The sequence below is a fragment of the Podarcis gaigeae genome (assembly GCF_964106915.1).
Source record: "Podarcis gaigeae genome assembly, chromosome: 4".
Lineage (NCBI taxonomy): Eukaryota > Metazoa > Chordata > Lepidosauria > Squamata > Lacertidae > Podarcis > Podarcis gaigeae.
The window spans coordinates 73392152-73416675 of record NC_139677.1 but is presented as its reverse complement, the minus strand read 5'-3'; the positions used below and the strand labels follow the sequence as shown (position 1 = coordinate 73416675).

Sequence of the window (24524 nt, the reverse complement as noted above, 5' to 3'; positions counted from 1 at the left end):
CACTTTAATGTCCCTCCTAGTAATAGCAAAGTAGTCTGAGCAAGTCAGAAAGTTTGCAGACAAAATCTTACGGTCTAATATAATAGAACAATCAGAATCAATTCTACATAATTTCCATCAAAGATGGCAAATATGGTTGAGCTTCAGGCACCAGCTGGAACAACCTTTGTAATCATATTCTTTGCAACGAAGAAGCTTTGTAATGACATAACTTAGCATGACAAGTTTGCAGTCTCATAGAACCCACAGTAGCAGACATTACATTCTACTAATAACTACATATTCTTAGTCATTACCTTGTTGAATGTGTAGAACTCAGGACTAACTTGTAGTAGGATTTGTGCTTCTGACAGCTTTCAAACTCCTATTTTAAAGGGGAAGAAACTATTGAATATTATCTAGTCTTAAACAAAAATACCGAAAATAATCTCTTTCTCATATCCATTTGATTCTGCTTAACCTTAAGCTTTTCAGCAGCGAATAATGGTTCTAGACTGGCTCATTTTTACTACCTCCTAAACATTTAACTGCTTTTGTAATATGTTGAGATATAATTTGAAGTTGCAATGGCACTAAAATTGCAGTTGTCCTTACAATATGGGATTTAGAGTTACAGTATTAATTTTCCACCATGAAATATAAATAACTGGGGAACAGTGAGAAATTCAATTTTAATAATTAGGGAAATAAATGCTATTGACCTAAGGCTAATTATTAACTCTTTTGAACAGTTTTATACTTTCAATATGCCGTATAATCATGAAGGTTTTGTATCTACTTTCTTCCTTGCACCCTACAGTATGATAATTTAGCTGATCACTGAATGAATCAACTGTTGCGTAGAACACAATGAGTAGGTTCAATGAAAAAAAAAACCTACAGAAGTAGTTAAGAAACATTTAACTCACATTTGATGCTGCCTTACAAATTCTGCAAACTGCCGGTCTTTGGCATAGAGTTCCAGGATCCTAATTCTGTCTTGAATTTCCTGGAATGTTAGAAAATAATACATTACACAATTGTCCTATATAAAACATAACAGTTCCAAACAAAGGTGTTCTGTACTTAGTACAATACAGAGCAGCATAATGTGCAAATTTTATATTTTCAGTACTTTTGACTATGCTTTCATCAAATTAGTCTTCCATATTTAGCACCGAAATTGCACACTGATGTGCTATTAGCAAGTCATTCTGATGTGATAGAGGTCACATCAAAACAAGTAAAGTTACCCACCTCCTTAGTTAACTCGCTGTGTTCATAAATGTGCCTGATTTCTTCACTGCTGTACTCAGTGGATGTCTCATTGCTTGTTGAACTATAGGAAGTAAGCTGTGGATATCTCCGATAATAGTGGCTGTGTCCAGTAGCGTCACTTTCATACATTGGGTTGTATTTCACTGCATTTTCAATAGATGAAAGGCTGTCTCCTTGCCTGTAAAGAAAGTAAAAAGAATTTCTGTCAAACACAGGAATCCCCTCTTTGCAAAATATTTCCCAAAGCTTAACTGACAATCTCTGACATTCCAGGGAATAAGCTAGACGTTAACCAATGTTCATGCTGCAAAGTGGAGCAACACCTCAAACAGGTAACTGACAGTTGTGCTCTTCCAGAAGCTGTGTTCAACTCTTATTGGGGATGCTTGTCTAACATGAATAGAGCTTCCATGTCTGAACCACCTGAGGGGGTTGACTTTAAAGATAAAGGTAACGGGACCCCTGACCATTAGGTCCAGTCGTGGCCGACTCTGGGGTTGCGGCGCTCATCTCGCTTTACTGGCTGAGGGAGCTGGCATACAACCTCCGGGTCATGTGGCCAGCATGACTAAGCCGCTTCTGGCGAACCGGAGCAGTGCACAGAAATACCGTTTACCTTCCTGCCAGAGTGGTACCTATTTATCTACTTGCATTTTGACATGCTTTCGAACTGCTAGGTTGGCATGAGCTGGGATCGAGCAACGGGAGCTCACCCCGTCATGGGGATTTGAACCGCCGACCTTCTGATCGGCAAGTCCTAGCCTCTGTGGTTTAACCCACAGCACCACCCACGTCCCTGGGGTTGACTTAAGATCTTTTCAATAGGCTAGCACTTTGCAGCAGTCACAATGTATGTGCCCATTCCTCTTCAGGCACCTATGCTTCCCTCCCATGACCAGGTTGATATTGCCTATTGCTACTCCCAGCTCCCACTTATCAAGCTAAGGTTACCCACTAGGATTTTTTGGCATTTAGTCTTAACAAGAAGCAAACTGAAAGTCAATTCAAAAAAGAACTGAATTTAAGATTGGAAAAATGAGATACTGAGAGAAACCAAAAAGCAACAGATTTGTTCATCTAGTATTTGTCTGTTATCTGGCTCCCCTTCAATGCTAATGGAGTCTCCAAGATTACATAACCTACAAGTTATAGTTACCCTAACGAGTCTTCAATTTCGCTCTTTGTGTACTGATCACGAAGAGTCCTAGCCAGGAAGAAAATAACAGCAGATGCTACGAGAAGGAAGCCAGCTACCGAAGCAATTGCGATACCCACGACTAATGGCTCTGAGACGTACTCTTCGCAGTGCTCTCCTCTGTACCACCAGTTCTCACCCACACGGCATCTGTGATCCACCCATGTCAAAAGGGAAGTGATAAAGAAAATAGTTATTCTACTGTCAACATGAAATGACTGAAGCTCGTATTGGATGCTAATCTTCACCCATCTAAGATAGCAGCTGAGGGAAAGGCTAAAATATTCTGCAATGGGTCAATTGAATAATGTGAGAAGAAGCTGAGCAGGGAGGAAATCTGTATAGCTGCACCGCTTCCTGATCTTGGGAGGGTCACCCTTCAAGGAAGTATTCTGGATTTCTTTTGTTTTGAAACCAGATTCAATGTTAAAACTGGATTATCACATTAATAGGCCTATGCCTCTGATCTTCTGCATTTGAAATGTTGTACAAATGTTCACTTACCTGCATATTGCCCCTTGCCCTGGGATTATATCACATTTGCCATCATTTTGACAGAAGTCAGGCTGTAGATCACAAATGCTATTACAAGGCAATCCTTCAATGCTTAGATAGCCAGGATAACAGACACATTCCGCCTCTCCACTCCACTGGTTCACAAGGCATTCAGAGAACTCATTGCATGCCTGGAACTTGCAAGGATCAGCTTGATCTCCTGGAGGCACCAGCAAAAAGAGAACTTTTACTGCAGTGGCACTAGCATTTTGGGAAACTATTCCTATTGAATTCAGACAGACACCTGGAGTTTGTATATTTCTTCCCCTCCTGAAAACATTTTTGTTTCACCAAGCATTTTTAGAGAATTAATTTGATTCAATGGCAGTCATTTGTTTGGCATTTGATCTCCTGGGCACAGGAATCACGACACTCACTGCCTCCATCTTCCCAGGGTTCAAATACCGTTTATCTGGACTCATCCAGTTCACTATTGTGCCCAGACAATGATCCAGATCTTGCACAGCCCTTTCTGACATCAATATTATGGAGGAATAGAGATATGGAGAAATGGAGATGTGTGTTTTGTTGGATGAGACCAAAGGCCTTCTGTTATCACAGTGGCCAACCAGATTAGCAGGACAGGATTGCAACAGCACTCTCTCCACTTGTGATTCCTAGCAGTGGAGGCACAGCTTATTCAAAAGCCATTTAAGTTGGTGGCCATTACTGCATCTTGCAAGAGCAAATTCCATGGTTTAACTATGTGCTTTGTGAAGAAGTGCTGTATTTTGTCTATCTCAAATCTTCCAACATTATGTTCAACTGGCCATGAGTAGTAGTAGCTCACTGGGTGAGACAATCACTATTTTCCCCATAGATGGCTCATTTTTGCTTACACCAGTGGAGAGGAGGAGGGGGAAGATAGAGGGGAGGCTCCACAGTGCAAACACAACACTGGAAACAGCCAAGTGCTCCTACTACTAAATTTGTACCATGCTGACCTGCCACCACCTTGCCCTCTATCCCCCCAATAAACAGCAACTCATCTGCCTTGAAGCAAACATAGCAGCTCTGCCCACCACCTAGTGAGCTGCTTCCAGCCGCAAGAAAAACCTATCCCTATTTACTCTCTTCACACCAAGCATAATTGTACACGGGCGGCACTGTAGTCTAAACCACAGAGCCTAGGGCTTGCCGATCAGAAGGTCAGTGGTTTGAATCTCCGTGATGGGGTTAGCTCCTGTTGCTCGGTCCCTGCTCCTCCCAACCTAGCAGTTCAAAAGCACGTCAAAGTGCAAGTAGATAAATAGGTACCACTCCTGCGGGAAGATAAACAGCGTTTCCATGCGCTGCTCTGATTTGCCAGAAGTGGCTTAGTCATGCTGGCCACATGACCTGGAAGCTGTACACCGGCTCCCTCAGCCAATAAAGTGAGTGCCGCAACCCCAGAGTCGTTCACGACTGGACTTAATGGTCAGGGGTCCCTTTACCATTACCTTTTTTGTGTGTGTGTAGCCTTCAAAATGATTCTGGGTGTTTTAGCTTGTGAAATTAACTGACTTGTCACTTCAGTGAGAATAAGGCTTTACTCCTAACCAAGCAGCAAATACTCCTTCCTTATCATACCTGATTCCACATCGAGGGAGTACTTGTCAATAGCCAGGTTCATGGTCTGGTAGGCAGTGTTGCAAAAGTCTTCGAGAATCATGTATACAGCATTAGTAACATTGCGAGGCACAGGTCTTGCAAACTTCATTCGGCTGTTCACCACAATGCTACCATTTCTGAAGTTCAGAATTTCCAAATTCTGGAAGCCTGTTAGATTGGACTGTAGATAAGGAACCAGCTACAAAACAGGAGAAATAATATAACAAGATTAAATCTATTTTTCTCTGTGTTTGTGTGTCTATCTATATGTCTGCACTTGTATGCACATAAACCTAGTTGTTTAATTTAGCTGGGTTTGATTCTGAGTAAACGGGCATAAGATATGTGATGTTAATTCTGTTGAACTCATTTGAACCTGAAATTTGAATTTTCCCGTGTATGCCTTAATGTTTAGTTAGCATGCAAGCGGGATGAAGCTTGCATACTTTGCCATTAGTATGGGCAGGAATAAGTATTCTTAACAATTTCATTTGATATTTTGTTTTGCCACATAGGTGTGGTCTAAAAGAGGAAATAATAAATCTGAATAGAAGTATCTGAATGTGAACTATCACAGCAGATCAAGGTGCATTTTAGTCACTATAGTAAACAAAAATCTAATGTGATGTCACTGGCTTGTAATCATTTGTGCAAAAGGTGTTTCGAACCACCCTGTGCCTCTGGGTTCTGCTCACATGCTCACATGCTAAATGCTCACATGCTAAATGCTAAATGCACCCTGGCAAAAAAACTCAGTTCAAGACTATATCTTACCAGCTCTAAGAATCTCTGTTCCAGGGCTTTATATTCAGGGGAATTTTTATTAAACAAGTCCTCTGAAAACATCATGTTGGTAACTCGAAGACTAAAGAATACCACTAATGCGCGTGCAGGGACAGTAACATTGCTGAGGTTTTCATGAGTTGCCCCAGCTACACTGGCCATCTCTGTGGAATGGGCACTTGTAGAAAGCTCCACGTGAGTTTCAGTCATATGTCTTCCTTGGTCCTGCTCTGTAACTTCCAGATCTTTTGCAATCAAATCTTTTTCCAATTCTGCAAGGATAACTGTGGATTGAACTACAGTTGGCTGTGTGGTGGGCTTGTCAGAGAGGGCATGGACAGAATACTCTGTAAGAGTCAGAGTTGAGGAAGAACTTACTTCACTGTCAAAACTGCTAGGAGGAGTATTAGTGATTAGGATTGTACCAAACTCTCCAGTGAAGTCACTGGGGCCAGTTGTCATGTCTTTTAAATAAGGTACCAAGGTTGAAATTTCAAAATCAGTTGATGCTATTGAACTTGTGACTTCAGCTGCATGCCGATGGGTAGAACTTTCAGCAGAAGGTGTAACAACAGGCTTCAGAGCAATTGATCCAGAGGCCTCTTGAGCCGTTGTGTCAGGGATCTGCTGTTCTACTATAAAATTATCCAACACTGGGCTTTCCCCAGAAGGTTTTGCTGTTAAAATTATTTCTGGTTTATCTAGCGCACTCCATGGAGAGAAGCTATCAGGTGGTGTTATTGTAATGGTTATAGGTGGATAGTCTGTTGGTGACAGTTCTGTTATGATTTGGTCTTGAATTCCAGTTATTTCAGAAATGATTTCACGATCCTCACTGGAATCTTCCAGTTGTGTTATGCTGTAGGTCTCAGTCAATGTTGCCATAACACTTTCTACTGTAGGGCCTTCTATTTCAAGAGATGACAGAGATACAACTTCATCTGGGAGGTCTTTAGATGTGTAGTCCTTTAAGGAAGGCAATATATAATCTGTTTCCTTGTAGTCATATACACCCGATCCCTCTGTCTCCAATGTAGGTCTATACCAAGGCCATATGCTTGTTTGTGGTTCTTGTCCTGAACCAGAAGCATAGTCATCTACGTGGTCTTCTATATATACAGTGGGTTGCAGAATTTCCTTTTCTAAAATTGTTGGTAATGGTTCTTTAGTGCTAGGCTCTATGGCTGATACAGAGGCCACTGGTGATAGAGGAGCAAGAGGAGTCACAGAATCACTTGTGGGTGGGATGTCACTTGGCACAATGTGAGGGGCAGGACTTGAAGGCAAAAGGAGCTCTTCCAACTCTTTAGAATCCTCAAGCCCTACAAATAAACATATGCAAAGTTAAGTAGTTCTTATAAATTTAGCTTATTGGATTTTATTTACTCAAATTCTCTCTCCCACCCCACCCCGGCAGATTATTATTATATTCTTTCTCCAGTAAATGCCATCATCTCTTCAGGTTACAATGACTCTTGTTTACACAGGGAGGGGGCCCTAGACAGGAAGTAACTCCCCAAGCTTTCTAAGATCAGACATGTAACTCTGCTGCTACCAAGCAAGACAAAATAACATACCATCTTCTAATGAAGACATATCAGAAATGCTTTCTAAGTCCACAAGTGAGTCAATCTCTAATGCTGTTGGCGTGACAGGATGCAATTTCTGCTTTTCATCCACAAAGAGCAGATCGTCTGGGGGAATGGTGATATCAGATTTTGAGAGGAAAGTATCTTTTGGTGTTGAACTGAAGTTGCCCAGAAATCCATCTGGTCTTAACCAGATTTCATTGCCATTGAACTGCTCGATATCAAAGATGAAACCTGGCTTGGTAAAATCAAGTGGCAAGATGTTGCTTACAGTTGACTCATCCGCAGAGGGCCATTCAGATACCACAACACGATCCTAAAATTCAGATCCATAATGGTTATAAGCCATTATGATTGCCCATATTACCTTACAAATTACAGTGCATAAACCCCAAGGCATAGTCCCACATTCCACCACATCAATAAGCTTCACACCAAGACCATAAGTGACCTGTGAAGTTTACCACACAATAATTTCAAAATTACTGATCAGAAGTTGTATCTAGCACTAGTCTTACTCAGAGTAGACTCATTGAAATTAATGGACACAACTAACTTATATCCATTAACAACAATGGGCATGTAGCCACCATCTATAAATTTGTATTGTCCCATCTGGAGAACCAAGTGTGGCGGGTGGGGATTCTCTGTACCACTTTGAAGGCAACTGATTAGCTGCACACTATGTCTAATTACCATTCTGTTCATTTATATTCATCCATCTTCATGTAGCCATTAGTTGAATGCCACTGAGCATTGCTGACGCAGTACTAGAAGGAGAAAGTGCTAGATTCTCTGGCCATCAAGCTTAGAGATGTGAGCAGAATATACATCTGATCGGGGCGGAGGAAGGGGGCAGTGGGGACAAGACGCCCCGGGTGTCATCGCTGAGGGGGGTGACAATCAGTGTGCCGCCCATGACTCCCAAGCCTACCCCGAGCCGTCAGGGGAAAGGGGGGAGCTGTGCCGCTTTGCCGGTGGCCTTCCCCCCTTCATTTTGACAGCTCGAGGGAGGCTTGGGAGTTGCAGACAGGCGGTGTGCCATTGCCCCCCGCTCCCGGACTGCTTCCTGGGGGGGGGGGAAAGCCTCCCCTGAGCTGTCAAAAGGGAGAGGGAAGGAATGAAGGCTGCTGGCAAAGCGGCGTAGCTCCATCACACACACACACACACCCAGGAAGCAGCCTGCCACGGGCAGCTCATTCCACCACCCCCCATGGGCGGCTCACTCCACCCCATGGGTGTCTTGCCCCTGGGATGCTCACCGTGGCACCCCCCTGGCCCTGGGTGCACAGCATGTGTGCCACTCCGAGTGCTGGAGCAGCTAGCTCCACCTCTGCTTCTGATCTGCATGTAGTTAAATCAATCTCCTATTTTCAACAACCTGTGCTGTCTTAGTGGCAGAGATGTTACACAGTAATCAGACAAAGCTCCAACAGCTCTTTTTTGTAAAGTGCTCTCCAGAAGCAACCACAGTGTGCAGAGAAGTTACAGGAAGCTGCTTAATCCCTACCCACAATGGCTCCAGCTCAAATTGCTCATTTTCCGTGATTAGAAAAAGTGTATAGATGCATGTTTACCTTCAGTCATGCACCCGGAGCTCTGTGGGGTGGGAAAGCAGCTGGGGAATTCAGAGAATAAAATAGCCAGTGGGGAAAAGGTTCAGCACCTACACACACTCCTCTACTCAGAACTTCCCAATCATATCACTGCTCTTCATTGAAAAAGCTGTGGGGCTTCACTGTAGAAGACAGAAGATGATCTCTCCTAAAGCCTGACTCCCACCCTTCTCCCAATCTTCATTGGCTGTCATATGGGTAACTAACATTTTAAAGGAATGTGAGCAAAACCATGAAAAGATAGTACTATGTAACCTAGAGAAATGTACACAAGTAGCAAAATAAACACAAAGACTGGGAGCAATTACTTTTCAATAGAAACATTTGGAGCATTTGCATATGTCTGCCAGGAATTACACTTCATCACTTACTTAAATTCAGAGAGATGTTCCTGTGGCATCTAATATTATTCAAGAATTCTCAGAATGGTACACTACATTAAGAAATGCAATATGATGCTGGCAAGTTTGGATTTTTATGCACAAGCTATTGGAAGAATCTACAAAATACGATAGAAATACCACTCTGCAAAAACAAATTATTTTCCAAAGCTTTCTGCCAGCAAGACAGCATATTCTAATATTGTACCTGTTTCTTGGATATATCCAAAATAATTTAAATGACTAAGAAAGGACTAAACCCTGTATGAAGTACTTATTGTTACATGAAGGATTTGAGAATGTTTTGATTCCCCCCCCCCAAAGAAAATATTTGAGTTTTACCTTATTGTACTTGAATTATTCAGTTAACTTCATAAGTGGCTAAAGGGCAAAGAACTGCTAGAACAAAAGTGGCTTAGTGCGAATGTCTGAGCCTCTTGGCTTTCTGAAGAGAGATTGTGCCTCCTTTGACCCTCCCCAGTTATTTTGCTGCTGCACCACACTGAGCTTAGCCATAGTTTGGTCTAGCATATCAACCAAATTCCTGCTCATGCTTTAACTGTTTACAGACGAACCACGAGTTGTAATCAAGGTTCGTCCCATGGTACTTTATGTCATGTGGTTTTTACAGGAGAGTTAAACCATGAGCTCAGGTTTAAACTAACTGCTAGGCCAAACTACAGATTAGCTCAGCACAGGCTGCAGCAAAGTGACTTGGGGATGAGCAAAGGGGATGTGGTCTCCTCTTTGGCAGCCAGCACGCTTGTATGTTTGCACGAAGCCAAGGTTTGGCTTAGCATGATGTTTGAACCAGGCCAATACAAGAAAACAAACTTACATCATCAATGGGCCTAGCAGTCATTCGGGTCGGGTCTTCTGTTACAGAAGAGAACACTTCCTTTACTGTGAAGACAAGAAACAAGGAAGACAGTAATGTATCTTAAATAGAGTTCTGAATTGCTTGTGATCTTAAGTGCACTGATTTCATTTCCTATCTCACTGAAGAAACACGCATGCTTCTAAGCAACAATACTGCTAGTAGGAGTTCGGAGAATGGCAAATGTGCACAACTCAGCTTACTCTCCGGGGCAAGTGCACGACTAAACTCTACTCTACTTGAAGAGTACTCTATGTACATTTTGTACTCTCTAAATTGATAATCACACAAAATAGTTACAGAATTTGATTGCCCAGTTTTACTTTTCTTGAGATTGTGGTCTCCTCTGGCAAAGGATTAGATTATTTTCAGAACAAAGGTTCTGAATATTTCCTAAAACTTAATGTGTAGTACTTTCTCAATAGGGTGTATTAAACACACCCACCCACCCCTGCTCAGTCCAGAAATGCTAGAGTAATGCCCATGTTGTGGCTGGAGCAAACAGAATAGATACATCCACTGGCATGAAGAGACTGAGGAAAGCAGCCACAAGATGCAAATTAGCTTATTTCCCAGGATCCACTGTGGTTTCAAATTATACTTGAACACATTTGGTTCATTTGCAACCTGCACTATAATGAGTTGCCTAAAAGCCAAACTAGAAGTGATGTTAAATGTGTATTTGCATCTAAAGTGTGTTTCTATGAGTGTGTCAACTGAGGGATCCATCAGCTGAGAGGACTGATTAATTATCAGGAAACCTGGAAATGGAAAGAAACATTTAATGTCATATACAGATTGGTTCTAAGGGCAGTGGCTGCAGAGAAAAGCAACACTTTGCTAGCATCCTGAATTCATTTCCCTTGCTCAGTTTTTTACTCTGTAGCCCACTTCTCACCCATCCTCATAATCTATGGACTGCATATAATGGGGACGTGGGCAAGGACTACTTGGCCATAAATTCAAATACATGAGGCTTGATCTAGAGAGACAAAATAGTGGCTTTGGTTTAAGAGCTTGAAGAGGAAACCCATAACAAGTCACAATCTGTTAAATTCCTGGGGGCAGACGTTGCACATTTTTAAAGTGGACAGAAATGACATTTCTTATTTAATACACACCATTAATGAGCTGGAGAGAGTCGGGGTCCAAGTTCAAGGAGGCATTCTCAAGTAAAGCATTCTTATGAAGGATTTCAGCAATATAATTTCTGAAGTCACTGACTGTGTAAACAACAGTGGGATTATCTTCCATCTCTAGAAAGGCGTTGTCTTCCACTTTGTTGGACTGGAGGTTAATCAGGTCCCAGGTGGCATTGCTGATGGCTTCCCCATCAAAAACCACAGTGTACAGAACCTCCACGCCACTAAATGTTTAAGAAAGGAGCTGTTAGAGAGAAGGATGGATGGTACTACTGTTCTATTCTTTCAAAGATTCCATACCCAAGTCACAAATTATATTTCATTCTGATCTTTCTCTCCAAATCTGATAATGGCTAAATACTTGGGAACTGAACTTTCACAGGCTAAGTGGATTTATTCACATGAACAAACATAAAGAACCTGGAAATGCATTGACCTCAACAGCTTTCAAACAATATCCTGCTGCTATAGTTTGGCTCCATCTTTTCACTGGAAAGGGATGCTACTGCATATAAGGAAGGAAATTAATTAGCTATCACACAAGTAAGCATTTGAAGGTTTTGTGTACCTTTCATCCTGAGAAGATCTAAAAGTGAGGGGAGAAGGGAAGGCAAGAAGTTAAAAAGAAGTTTTTCCCCCCATATGTAAGCATTACCATTGTTCATGGTTCATCATTATTCTACTTCCATACTGCAGCAAACTTGAATTAAAATACACCTCAGTTCATTTTTATCAGTTTATATGAAGTCAGAATTATGCCCTTGCCCACAGTATGTTGTGGTATACAGAACATTTTGAATTTAGACTGCGTACAGTACACTCAGTGCAGCCCTGAAACTCGCAGTGTGGTGTTTGGATATCTCCCAAACTAACAAGCTGATTGTGGAGAAGGCACAACATCATACAAATGTGAATTATTATTACTATATTCCCCCCTTCACCAGAAGATTCCAGGCCACGTCACAGCAGTGTAAAATAAAACATTAAAAACAGTTTAAAACAGTTTACAACCACAACCAGTCCTAAAAACAATGTAACATAGTATCAAAGGCCAGAGCAATTGATCATGAGAATGATTTGTTCTGCTGTAGACAGAATTATGTCATCCACTAACATTGTTATAATTTTTAAACGGAGGCGAAGAAGAAGGAGAAGAAGAGTTTGGATTTGATATCCCGCTTTATCACTACCCGAAGGAGTCTCAAAGCGGCTAACATTCTCCTTTCCCTTCCTCCCCCACAACAAACACTCTGTAAGGTGAGCGAGGCTGAGAGACTTCAGAGAAGTGTGACTGGCCCAAGGTCACCCAGCAGCGGCGTGTGGAGGAGTAGAGACTCGAACCTGGTTCATCAGATTACGTGACTACCGCTCCTAACCACTACACCACACTGGCTCTCAAGAGAGAAATAAAGCAATGGACTTGTATGATTTAAAGCACATGACTTTCCTCAAATAATTCTAGGAACTATTGGTTGTTAAGGGTGTAGTATAGCTCTGAGAGGGGTAAGCGACTGTTCCCAGAATTCTTTGTGGGAAGCCATGTGCTTTAAACACATGTGTGCATGCAGCCTATCGTTGGTCCACTTAAGTGGATTTAGGTCCACATAATGCTGTGCTCGATAGTGGTCAGTGGAGGATTGTGTAAATAATTAGAATTACTGTACTGAAATCTGTAACACTCTGAAGAAAGGCAACATTTCCCTCGTATAAAAATTGTGGGTTTTTTAAAATGACATAAATGGGGCGTCACTTTTCTACACGTTGGAAAATGTAACATATGAAGACACCCTCCGTCTATCAAAGGAAACCAAACTAACTCACAACACAAAACAAATGAGTAAGTCAGCAGCGGCAGTATAAATGTGAAGTTTTGTACCAGCAACTTTGGCAACATTAATAGAAGAAAAATGTTTTTGTATTACAGGATATCATACCTGAACTCAGTTACATGGATATTCTTGTATCCAGGCAGCCCTTCATATGCATTCTGAATCTATTTGAAAGACAAGAGACAAAGATTATAGATCCTTTCCACTGCCCAAACCCTTTGCTGTTCCATCTAAATATTCACTTATTGCTCATTGTAGTGCAAGTTCTGGAGGCCAAGACTCTAGGAATAGTTGCATGAAAGATATAGCATTTTCCCTTTTGCAATGTGTCCTCCTTTATGTGAGGGCTGGAGTATACATTTGCCCCCTTTTTTCTTTTCTTTTTTAAGCAGCAAATGACTATAACCTCTGCAATAAAGGATAATGTATAAACTGTGTGAAGGGATATCAAGCTATCAGCTGGTCTTCAATATGCTAAAATACTAGGATGTATTCAATGTAGTGCAACCAAACAATTCCCCCTCTCCTCCACCCATGAGCCCCTCAAATATGTTCCAGGGACTCCCCAACTCTCCATAGCAGATTTAGAGGGGGTACAGGATGCACAGGGGGAAGAGAGGGGAAAATTCCCTTGCACTAATCCTTGTGCTAGTGTAGAAATGCAGTTTAATACTACCCAATGCTATTTCTTCTCTATGTACATAGTGTTGTAAGTTTGCAGAGGGTGGGTAGGCTGATTCCCTTCTAATTGCTGAATCCAACAAGAATTCAATTGTTGGAGTAGCCAGGCAAGTTCCTTGGTAATAGCCTAAGTATGGGTCATCAAAGTAACAAAGGAAGTGTCTCTGTGCCAGAGGATAAATGGGTGGGGCCTGCTCTGTCAAGTGTCAGTTGGAAAGCCAAAAGGCAAAGCTGAGGTGTGTGAGCTAGAAGCAGGAAGCAGGCTGGGCAGCTGAGAGGCAGAGCCAATACCAGATTCCTGCTGAGATCCAAGGTCATGGCTATGGGAGAAGCAAAATACTGTGAGCCCCTCCATCGTAGGCTTGGGTTGTATATATGTGCAAATAAACAATATCTCATAAGGCACCACATTCTGAGGAAACCGAACCCTGGAAATCCTTTGTTTTGAGAGGTGTGCAACAATATAATACAGTTTAGAAAAAGACAGGTTTACTTAAATAGAATGTAGGTTATGCACAGCTATGAATCCTAAAAGCAAAGTCTGCTCAGGTTTAGAAACGAAAAGCAAAAGAATTATAGAAATGCATCCCACACCTCGAAGAACAAGGAAAAGGCTGCTTCATGTGCATTCACAATAAAGCAGAAAAGCAATTTGACCCTTCATCTTAACAGAATAATTCCTTTCCATTTTTAAAAAATCTGCTTTTGAAACACACTTTGCCCAGAATCAAAACCATCCAAGTGCTGCAAAATGGGAAGGGTGTCTTTGTCCAAGCACAGAAAGAACTAGGCAAAGGATGAAAGGGCCATTCAGATGCCAAGTGGCCTTTGTCCGATCAGACATTTCTTTCGTTTATAGTATGGCACCGTTACTTGGCCACGTATGTAGGAAAATTAAGACGTCTCTCCTAATCTGGCCATGTATAACAGTTGCAGTGGTTCTCTTTGGCTGTGGGATAGAATTTATCTATTCCCCATATGATACAGTATCTGTCAGAAGATGAGTCCCAGTATATTGAATTCAAAAGGGTTTGCCAAGGCATGATCCAGGTGAGTTGGGGGGTGTACTGTAATTGTTACTGTTATTTCACAGATCTCACAATAACAGCTGGACTAAGGTGGTTAGAGAGGCAGTGGTGATCAAAAGCTATTGGCAACTTAAGGCAAGTCCAAACTAAAGAGACATTTGGAAGGTGCCCAGTCGTGCATGTGAGCGCCTTAAAATAATCCCGTCACCCAGACCAACTTGCTTTTATAAGGAGGGAAAGATCAAAACCGATCATTCATGTCGCTTATAATATAAACAGATGTTAGGTTATGAGAAAGGGCAACAATTGTGAGACGAGGAAGGTTTGGTTACAGTAATAATATGAGGTCACAAAGAACACACCTGCGAGCTCAGATCCTGTGAGAGCAGGGGAAGTCAGGAAGATTTCCAGATTCCAGAGGGTTTGATTTCCTCCAGTGCCAACCTCTCTCAGCAAGGATGCGAGATGCAGAGAAAAACAAGTCTCAGCTCACAGAACTTCCTTCACCAGAAGGTAGAAGGAAGGGATGAGAGACCTTTCTGTGGTTGGTGTGTGGATGGGTGTGACAGAGAAAGAGTGGGACAAAGCTTAGGGGCAGAGTATCTCTTGTAGGCACAAGGTCTCAGGTTAAATCCCCAGGATCTCCAGGAAGAGACATTTGTAGAAAGTACTGAGCAAGATGCACCAATGGTCTCACTCAGTATAAGGCAGCTTTCTATGTTACTAAAGGTTTCAGTACTGAAGAGCTGCAAAGATTAGTCTGCTCCTGGTGCATGTCACATTCCTAAGTCCTCTTTCCACTCTATTTCCTCATGAATACAAAAATTTGTAAACAAGTACATACATATTTACATATATCAGTACATGCATTTCTAAATGTATTTCATTGTAATATATACTACATTTTAGTACTTTTCTGAGTTTAAAATTATACCGCAAAATTTTTGAGAGGTGTAGTCTGTAGTGTATTTATATTTCAGTCCATATATTGGGCTATGTACACACTATGCCCGTGGTTCCCAACGTGGGGCACATGCCCCACAGGGGGGCAATTTGATTTTTAAGGAGGGCAATTTGAGAATGAGTTATTAACAGTTAATGGCCTTTTAGGCTTCCTCCACGTGAATAGGACTTTAATTTCTGAATAATAAAAATTATATGTCATGGGGGGGGGGCAGGCATTAGGATTTTAGAGATGCTTAGGAGGGGCATGGTGAAAAAAAGGTTGGGAACCACTGCACTAAACCATTAAAGCACATTCAAAGCACATTTCCCTTCTCAAAGAATTCTGGGCATATATAGCATATCAAAAAAGTACAAGTAATGCAATTACTTCAGAAATAAACTGCAGCGAGAGTTGCTGGGATTCTTCAGTAAAGGGGTCGCTCAGCTCAGTGGTGTATTTCTCCTCAGGAAGAAGAATGCTGAACTCAACCATCTGTTCATGAGCTGGAGTCACCAGTTTCTCATCTCTCTTTATCTCATTATTGATCTGATGAAAAAGAAATTAATTTTACTTAGCGAATTGTGGTTAGAAACCATCCTTTCACCAGTACAGGTTAAGCACCAACTTAAATTAGTACAAAGGGGGCTATTCCTCCATTATACATGCAAAGGGTTCCTCACGCGATTACTGGGCAGCAAGGCTGAATTGCTGGCTCCGCCTTCAAGGCTGGGTGGCTTCCACCAGCTCCAGCCCCAACCTGCCATGTTAGGCTTTTCACCTGCATACAGTTGCACCTATGTGCATAGATCTCTATGCAAGTAGGCTTCACAAGGAGATGAACCCCTGGAAAACCGGCATTCAAGTTCCTGGGGAAGCCTACTTACATAGGCAGTCCTTCAACAGAGGTCCCCACCTATTCCAGTGATGTTAGTGGAGAGAAAGTCATGTGATCTTGAGGGTGGAGCCAGCAGGGCAGTAATTAAGTGAGGACCCTTTCACATAGGAAGGCTCTATTGTGCCACTTGTTTCTGGTGCAATGCTTTTCAAATTTCTACCTCTTAGGCATAGGAATGTGGTTGAAGATAAGACTCAATTTCCACTGCACCTCGACTAGAAACAAACAATAGTTTCTGAAAAACAGTCAAAGGTACTATGGAAGTGTCATAGTTTCCTATAATGTATAATAAATATAATATAAATTTATTTCATTCAGCTCCCATTGCTAGTCAACCACTTCTTATAAGGTTTTGAAACAATGTACAATCCTGCTAAACCTGCTTACCAGAACAGAAAGTGAGGCAAGGAAGATATTGGGGAGTGGTGATGTCAGGACATATTGGGGAGTAGGAATCAGGAAACATGGGGCTAAATCAAGGGAGGGAGGTGGGGTTAGGGGAGAAGAAAGAAAAGGTATTTGCATCTCTTATTTGTCTTGTAGGCGTAAGGACCAACCAATTTGGATGACTTTTGTCTCCCTTCTAGACTTTTAAGCCTATGAAATGCTATCAAACACTGAATAGAAATAGAATTCTTTCTAAATAAAGTGCTGGATTTTCAAAAGTGTCAGCCTTCAAGGATTTGGAAATAAAAACATATGTTACACGTCATCTTGGTTACACTTCTGTCATCATCATTGTGATCCCACCTTTCCCTCTCCTCAACAGAGACTCAAGGTTACAAGCTAAAATAGAAACAGCTTAGAAACATATAAAAAGCAACCACTCCTACACACACACACACACACACACACACACACACACACGTAATGATCACATAAGATAATTACAATAAAATCACCACAACACCAACCCTTGCCTTAAAAGCAGTCAGTTCCCCAAAGCCTGTTGGAACAAGGAAGTCTTCACCTGCCACAACAAGGAGCCTGTCTTACTCCTCTAGGTAGGGAGGAAGTTCCAAATTATGGGAGCAGCCACCAAGAAGGCCCTCTCCCAGGTCCCTACCAAGTGTGCCTGTGAGGGTGGTGGGATAGAGAGAACAACCTCCCCGAAGGTCTCAGAGCCCAGGCAGGTTTGTATGAGGCAATGCAGTCTTTCAGATAGCCTAGACCTAAGCCGTATAGGGTTCCATAGGTCATAACCAGCACTTTGAATTGTGCTTGGAAACAGACTGATAGCCATTGGAGCAGTTGTAACAGGGGAGTCATATGCTCACTATAATTTCTAGAGCAGGCTTCCTCAACCTTGGCCCTCCAGATGTTTTGAGACTACACTTCCCATCATCCCTTACCAATATTCCTGCTAGCTAGGGATCATGGGAGTTGTAGGCCAAAAATACCTGGGGGCCCGAGGTTGAGGAAGCCTGTTCTAGAGAGTGCCTTAAACATGAAAGACATTTTTACTAAGAAGCATTTTTATTGGTTGGAGTTATTTACTTATTTTCTTATTTCAGTTTGTGTGCTGTTCTTCCGCATAAACCGCTTGACAAATCTAGAAAGGAAAAGTGAATGAAAAGTGAATACAGTTTCTTATCCCCAAAACCAGTCTAACAAGGAGCTCATTACACATACTTCTGTGTCTTCGATTTTGTCAGTGGTACTCTCTGAAGGACTCTCAACTGAGACCACATCAGGTGGTGGAACATTGGCAGCTGCATCTAAGGTGGAAAACATGCAATATATACCCTTAGTCAATTAATTCATTGCTAGACGGGTTAAACTAAGTTGAAAAAAACGAAATCTGCCAACCTGGGGGGGGGGGGAATGTCTTGAAATGTTCGCAAAATTTAAAAATGGTGGTCACTGTGATTCAGTAAAGCTACATCAGACATGTTGTGTTATTTTTATGGTTTGCTTCATGACAATGTGGCAGGAATAACACTGACTCGAACCTGAGCCACAACAACACAAATACTGACTTGTCCTACTGCAGCTTAATCACAGCTTTCTGGACACACGCAAATATGCCCCTTCTAATTTCAGATATGGCTAGAGCAGCTCAGTGTCAACCTCCATGTACCCACAAGACACCAAAGAAAGGAAAGTCATGAGACCCTGCAATCCTATGAATAAAGATGTCCATCACTAATTGAAAGCCTCAAGTCTTCTTACTCATTTACTGCAAAATTAACATATGAATAAAGGAGAACAGACCTCTCAGTGTGGTAGCATCCCCAGTCGGAGAAGGCGTTGGCAGCCCAAAACTGAGAACCAAAGACAACAAAAGGATTAAGTGTAAAACTGGGATTAAGTTTTCTTTCAAAAACAATCTTGCCCTTAACATGTGTAAGCCTCAGGGACCTTTTAACAAGCTGAGGAGAATTGCTGAATAAAATCCTCATAAAACTTTGCTGGTTCATGTTGTGTAGGGGGGTATATGTGCATCGCTGGTAGGTTGTATTCAGCGGACCCCATAAAACACGAGAGATGGGTGCAGATAAAATATGAGGAGTGCAGAGTTTGGCGATCTCCCACAATGTTTCTGGTACTTTTCCAGCCCCAAAACTGAGTGTGAAAGAGGCAGTGGCTTCTCACTATCCTAGTGTAATAATATCTCACCAGCCACCATTCCATGGTGAGGTGTACTTTGCAACTTGTTCTTGACATAATGATGATGATGATGATGCATTAGTGGTGGATTTATTTAGCTTGAATTGATTTTGTGATGCTTCCCCAATGCTACCCACGTGATTACTGCCCAGAGAGGCTATCGTACAACATAAACAGGTCAAAAATGAACCAGAACATCTATGTTATGAAAAGTTATGGGATTTCAGCAGGGAGTTACAGGATATGAACTGACTGGAAGGAAATGAAGCAATGTGACTGTCCCAAAACTTTAGTAGGTGCAAACTTTATTGAAAGCAAGACCGCACATGACCACTCTGGCAGCATCTGAATAGGGAATAACAACCAGACGTCTGGAGGGGCCCATAGTTCTTTGAATTAATAATAAGGAAGAATTCACTAGCAACAGAAACCCAGTTAAGATTCTCACATTGGGACTATAAATCCCACCTCTTTGTAAGATGGGGTACAGTCCTTTTCCCACACTGAACACCACACGTACAGAATAACACGATGCATTTTGTCCATGCAATAAATATGCTTGATAGAGATGGTTGCCACAATATTTCCCTCTAGCAACAGGAATTGACCATATTGTCTCCTGACATCTTTAAGTCTACGTTACAGTTCTGCATATATATTGTCATGGCCAATCCCACTTAGTGCAAATGATGGTTAGATTTGCCAACATGTAAGCCAACTCCAGGAATAAATTTATGGAATGTCATGTATAGTCATCATGTAATTTTGGACTTAGAGAAAACTGTTTGAATTTAGGAATCCAGTACTAAAACCACTCCCCATTCTTCCACCTTCTTCCAGCAATACATTGCACAACTCCAAGAACACAGGAAACTGTGTCGTATTATTTGTCCATCTAGTCCAATACTCTCTGACTGCCAGTGACTCTCTAACATCTCAGGCAAATGTCATTCCTGCTGCCTGATCATCTTTTAACTGGAGATTTCAGGAACTGAACATGAGATTTTATACAACATATTCTCTACCATTGAGCTGTGATCCTTCCCTCTTTAAGGGAACTTTTCTGTTGTTGAATTCCTAATACGTAGAAATAGGACCTATTTCCATATTATTAGATTAAATCTAAACAGCCATAACTTAAGCACATTTATTTCATGAGTTTTTAAAATAGCATAAGAATATAATAGTTGTTGGGCCATTTCTTAATGGCAGCCCCGTAATTCTTTTTTCTTTGTCAGCAATAAATTAAGCAAATATTCAACCAATTCCTAGAAGGAGAATTAAGAAATATGGCAAACTAATCCAGTCTTGTTTGTCGTTTATCCAGGTTGGATGCTAAAGAACAGCTTTGCGGCAAGATGCACAAATTTAGGACATGTTGATACATGAGACAGTATGATACAGCATATGGGAACACCAAGATAGGTTAAGTGAGATGTGCTTTCTCCAAATAAAGCAACACCTTTCACATTTTACCGTGGGGAGAGATGAGTGCTTTTTTACTTCATACATTATAAAGGAATGCAAAGGGGAAATACAAGGGATCAGTACTTCCTCTGTCTCTCCTAAAACCAACCAAGGCACTGCTGATTGAGGTGTGATTTTGAATGGTGTTCTTGTCTAAATCAAACAATATCTTCATCTCTGCACCACACTATATGTGGTTCAACCAGAACCAGAAGAGGCTAAAAGACAAGAAGACACAGCTATTACAAAGTTCACAGGCTGTCATGTTGCTGCTGTTTATACATTAGCTTCGATTATTATATCATTAGAAAACCTAATCATTTATTCTAGCGACCTATTTTCTATTTAAATAATAGTTTTGATCAAATTACAGCTTTCTCTCTATTAGCAATTTCATTATTAGTTATATAGATGAATGTTGGATAGGAAAAGATTATGACAGCAATTGTAGACTCATTAATAGTTTAGAAAAGCTTTTTCTAGAAGAACTGGTAAAATACCCTCTAAATACAGGAGCTTTAATTTCCCATATAATCATGCCTACACCTACTAAATAATAAAGTATAATTTCCAGTGTGACAGAGTAGGGCCAGCCGTTAGGCAGAAAGAGATAGACCAGTTCAGAGTTTGGAGAACCACTAAAAAGCAGCAAATTGTCACTTGTTATATTTTTACTACCATGGAAGCCATTTGGATTTTTAAATCTAGATAGAAATTTTGAACTAATTTCACCATGCCTCTGACCCAAGAGTATTCTTCATATTTTTGGACATCTTTTTCTTTCTTCCACATGATTATAGCCTTTTGGTTTAAAAAAATAATGCACACCACCACTTTCTCAGAGAGAAAAACCACAATTCACCACTAGCTAAATCTCGTCTTTAAATGATAGTATTAGAAGCTGTGTATGGTTCTTGAAAGAATGATAATAGCTACATTATAAGGAACCTTTTTGATGTAGCGTTCAAGCTGGAAGAGCTTGATAGTAGACTTAGTTAGGATGTCATTGAGGCTTGGGATTGCTACCGTAGTGGGGCGAGGGAGGTATGGCGGTGGGGGCAGATGTCATAGGCGAAGGGGATCGAGATATGGATATGCTCATACCCCTTCCAATCTGCGCCCCATCCCGAGGGACGAAGGTAGGGTGAGCAAGGATTACTCACCTCAGTCACTGGTGTTGCGCAATGCCAGGTCTATAGGCAACAAAACCGCCACCCTGCAAGACTTCTTCACCTCGCAGGGGGTTGACCTGGCTTGTGTGACAGAGACCTGGGTGCGCGAAGGGGAAACTGTTACCTTACGAGGGATGGCGCCCCCGGGTTTCTCCGTCCTCCACCAGTCGCGGACTGTGGGCCGGGGGGGAGGGGTGGCATTATTAATCCGAGAAGATTGTTCTTTCAGGGCTCTACCATCGCCATCGATTCCAGGCATTGAATGTGTTGGCCTAGTGTGGGGCTCTGAGGTGAGCTTGGCTGTCTGGCTGGTGTACCGGCCACCTAGCGCACCAGCAGCCACCCTGTCAGGCCTGCTGGAGGCGGTGGCCGGCTGGGCCTTGGAGTTCCCTAACCTATTGGTATTGGGGGACTTCAACATCCATGCTGATGCCATTCCCTCTTCACAGGCTCTGGACCTGGTGTCTTCCATGGCGACACTAGGGCTCTCCCAGTTTGTTTCGGGCCCCACACATCAAGCAGGCCACACGCTGGATTTGATCTTTGGCGCCGGTATAGATGTGATCATGTCTCCTTCGATGAAGGTGCCATGGTCTGATCACTACGCTCTGAAAGCCAGGATTGATTTTCCACCCCCACCCTGCTTAGGTGGCGAGCCAATTTGGGCTCGCCTGCAGAGGCTGATGGACCCTGAGAGATTCCGTCAGGCCTTGCAGGACCTTGCTCCCCCTGGCGACTCATTGATTGAGCTTGTTGAGGGCTGGAATATCCAGCTCCTAGCAGCCATAGATGAGATCGCACCTAGGCGCCCTCTGCGACCCCGCAGAAACCGGGCTCCCTGGTTTACCGAGGAGCTTCGGAAAATGAAGTGGGACCTCAGACGGCTAGAGCGAGTATGGCGGGGTGCCCGTGACGGAGCCTCAAGAACATCTTATAGGGCATTTATGAAAACCTACGAGATGGCAGTGAAGGCCGCTAAGAAGTCCTTCTTCTCGGCCTCCATTGCCTCCGCTAGCTCTCGCCCGGTGCAATTATTTAGTATAATTAGGTCTTTAACGTCCCTTGAAGGACAGACAAATTTAAATAACAATTTGACACACAGCTGTGAGGCATTTGTGAGCTTTTTTGCGGAGAAGGTCCTGTTGCTCCGCCATGACCTTGGATACAATAAAGGAACTGGAGGCCCCTCAACTGTCCTCGGGTCCAGTATTGGACCACTTTGACCGGATATCCCCAGCCGATGTGGACAGACTCCTCCAAGCTGGAAAGCCCACCACCTGTCCTCTTGACCCGTGCCCGTCTTGGCTGATTAGAGCATGTCCAGACGAGGTGCGGGCCCCCCTGGGTGATATCATCAATTTGTCCCTTGGCACCGGGATATTCGCAGGGGAACTGAAGGAGGCAGTGGTGCGTCCGCTCTTAAAGAAAACATCATTAGATCCCTTAGATCTATCCAATTACCGCCCGGTTTCGAATCTTCCATTCCTGGGTAAGGTGATTGAGAGAGCGGTTGCTGAACAGCTTTGTAGGTTTCTGGATGAAACATCAGCTCTCGATCCATTCCAGTCCGGCTTCCACGCTGGTCATGGGACCGAGACGGCTCTGGTCACCCTAAGAGATGATCTCCACAGGAAGCTGGATTGAGGCGGGTCGGGGCTGCTGATTCTTCTAGACCTGTCAGCAGCCTTCGACATGGTCGATCACGAACTCCTGGACCACCACCTTGCCGACATGGGGATCCAGGGCACAGTCCTTCAATGGCTGCGCTCGTTTCTCTCTGGTCGGGGACAGAGGGTGACGCTTGGGGGGGAATTGTCATCGCGCCACTCCTTGGTGTGTGGAGTGCCTCAGGGTGCGATTCTTTCCCCGATGCTTTTTAACATCTTTATGCGCCCCCTCGCCCAGCTTGTCTGGAGTTTTGGGCTGGGTTGCCATCAGTATGCCGATGACACCCAACTCTATCTGTTGATGGACGGCCATCCTGACTCGGCCCCAGACACACTGACCAGATGTCTGGAAGCTGTGGCTGGATGGTTACGTGGGAGCCGGTTGAAGTTAAATCCTTCGAAGACAGAGGTCCTCTGGCTGGGACGGAGCGATATGGGATTGAGGGGGCAACTCCTATCTCTTGCGGGGGTGCAATTAGTGCCAGCATCGTCCGTTAAGAGTTTGGGTGTAATCTTCGATACCTCCCTCTCTATGGAGGCGCAGATTACAGCTATAACAAAGACGGCAATTTTTCATCTCCGCCAAGCTAAGCAGTTGGCTCCTTATCTCTCTCGCCCTGACCTAGCCACTGTGATCTACGCGACGGTCACCTCCAGACTGGATTATTGTAACTCGCTCTACGTGGGGCTGCCCTTGAGACTGACCCAGAAACTCCAGCGGGTGCAGAATGCCGCGGCGAGACTCCTTATGGGGTCTTCGCTGTGAGATCATATTCATCCGGTACTATACCAGCTGCACTGGCTCCCGGTGGACTACAGGATCAGGTTTAAGGTGCTGGTTTTAACCTTTAAAGCCCTATACGGCCTAGGACCCTCATACCTATGGGACCGCCTCTCCTGGTATGTCCCACAGAGAAATTTACGGTCTGCAAATAAAAACATCCTGAAGATCCCAGGCCACAGAGAGGTTAAGCTGGCCTCAACTAGAGCCAGGGCTTTCTCGGCCGCAGCTCCAATCTGGTGGAACGCTCTGTCTCAAGAGACTAGGGCCCTGCGGGACCTGACATCTTTCTGCAGGGCCTGCAAGACAGAGCTGTTCCACCAGGCCTTTGGTCAGGGCGCAGCCTGACCCCCTCCTCTGGCAATCTGCACAGAATTTTGCTTAATTGGTTGCCATCAATTTGATTTTAATGAATTTTATAATGAATGTTTTTAGAATGTTGGATTATTTTGATTGTTATTAGC

The 24524-nt window shown here is 42.9% G+C and overlaps 1 protein-coding gene across 1 annotated transcript in view; it reads right to left on the bottom strand.

The window, feature by feature from the left end:
• IMPG2 (interphotoreceptor matrix proteoglycan 2) overlaps window positions 1-24524 on the bottom strand; it is a gene marked incomplete at its 5' end in the record, with an annotated part of 62365 nt that overhangs the window by 3921 nt on the left and 33920 nt on the right. Inside the window, 15 exons of the mRNA XM_083734954.1 lie at window positions 297-364; window positions 909-988; window positions 1237-1435; window positions 2414-2602; window positions 2957-3167; window positions 4577-4796; window positions 5372-6702; window positions 6958-7285; window positions 9804-9868; window positions 10964-11208; window positions 11553-11570; window positions 12919-12977; window positions 15856-16014; window positions 17996-18081; window positions 18578-18627. Coding sequence (XP_083591080.1) covers window positions 322-364; window positions 909-988; window positions 1237-1435; window positions 2414-2602; window positions 2957-3167; window positions 4577-4796; window positions 5372-6702; window positions 6958-7285; window positions 9804-9868; window positions 10964-11208; window positions 11553-11570; window positions 12919-12977; window positions 15856-16014; window positions 17996-18081; window positions 18578-18627 — 3283 coding nt within the window. The 3' untranslated portion in view covers window positions 297-321. The remainder of the gene's footprint in view (window positions 1-296; window positions 365-908; window positions 989-1236; window positions 1436-2413; window positions 2603-2956; window positions 3168-4576; window positions 4797-5371; window positions 6703-6957; window positions 7286-9803; window positions 9869-10963; window positions 11209-11552; window positions 11571-12918; window positions 12978-15855; window positions 16015-17995; window positions 18082-18577; window positions 18628-24524) is intronic.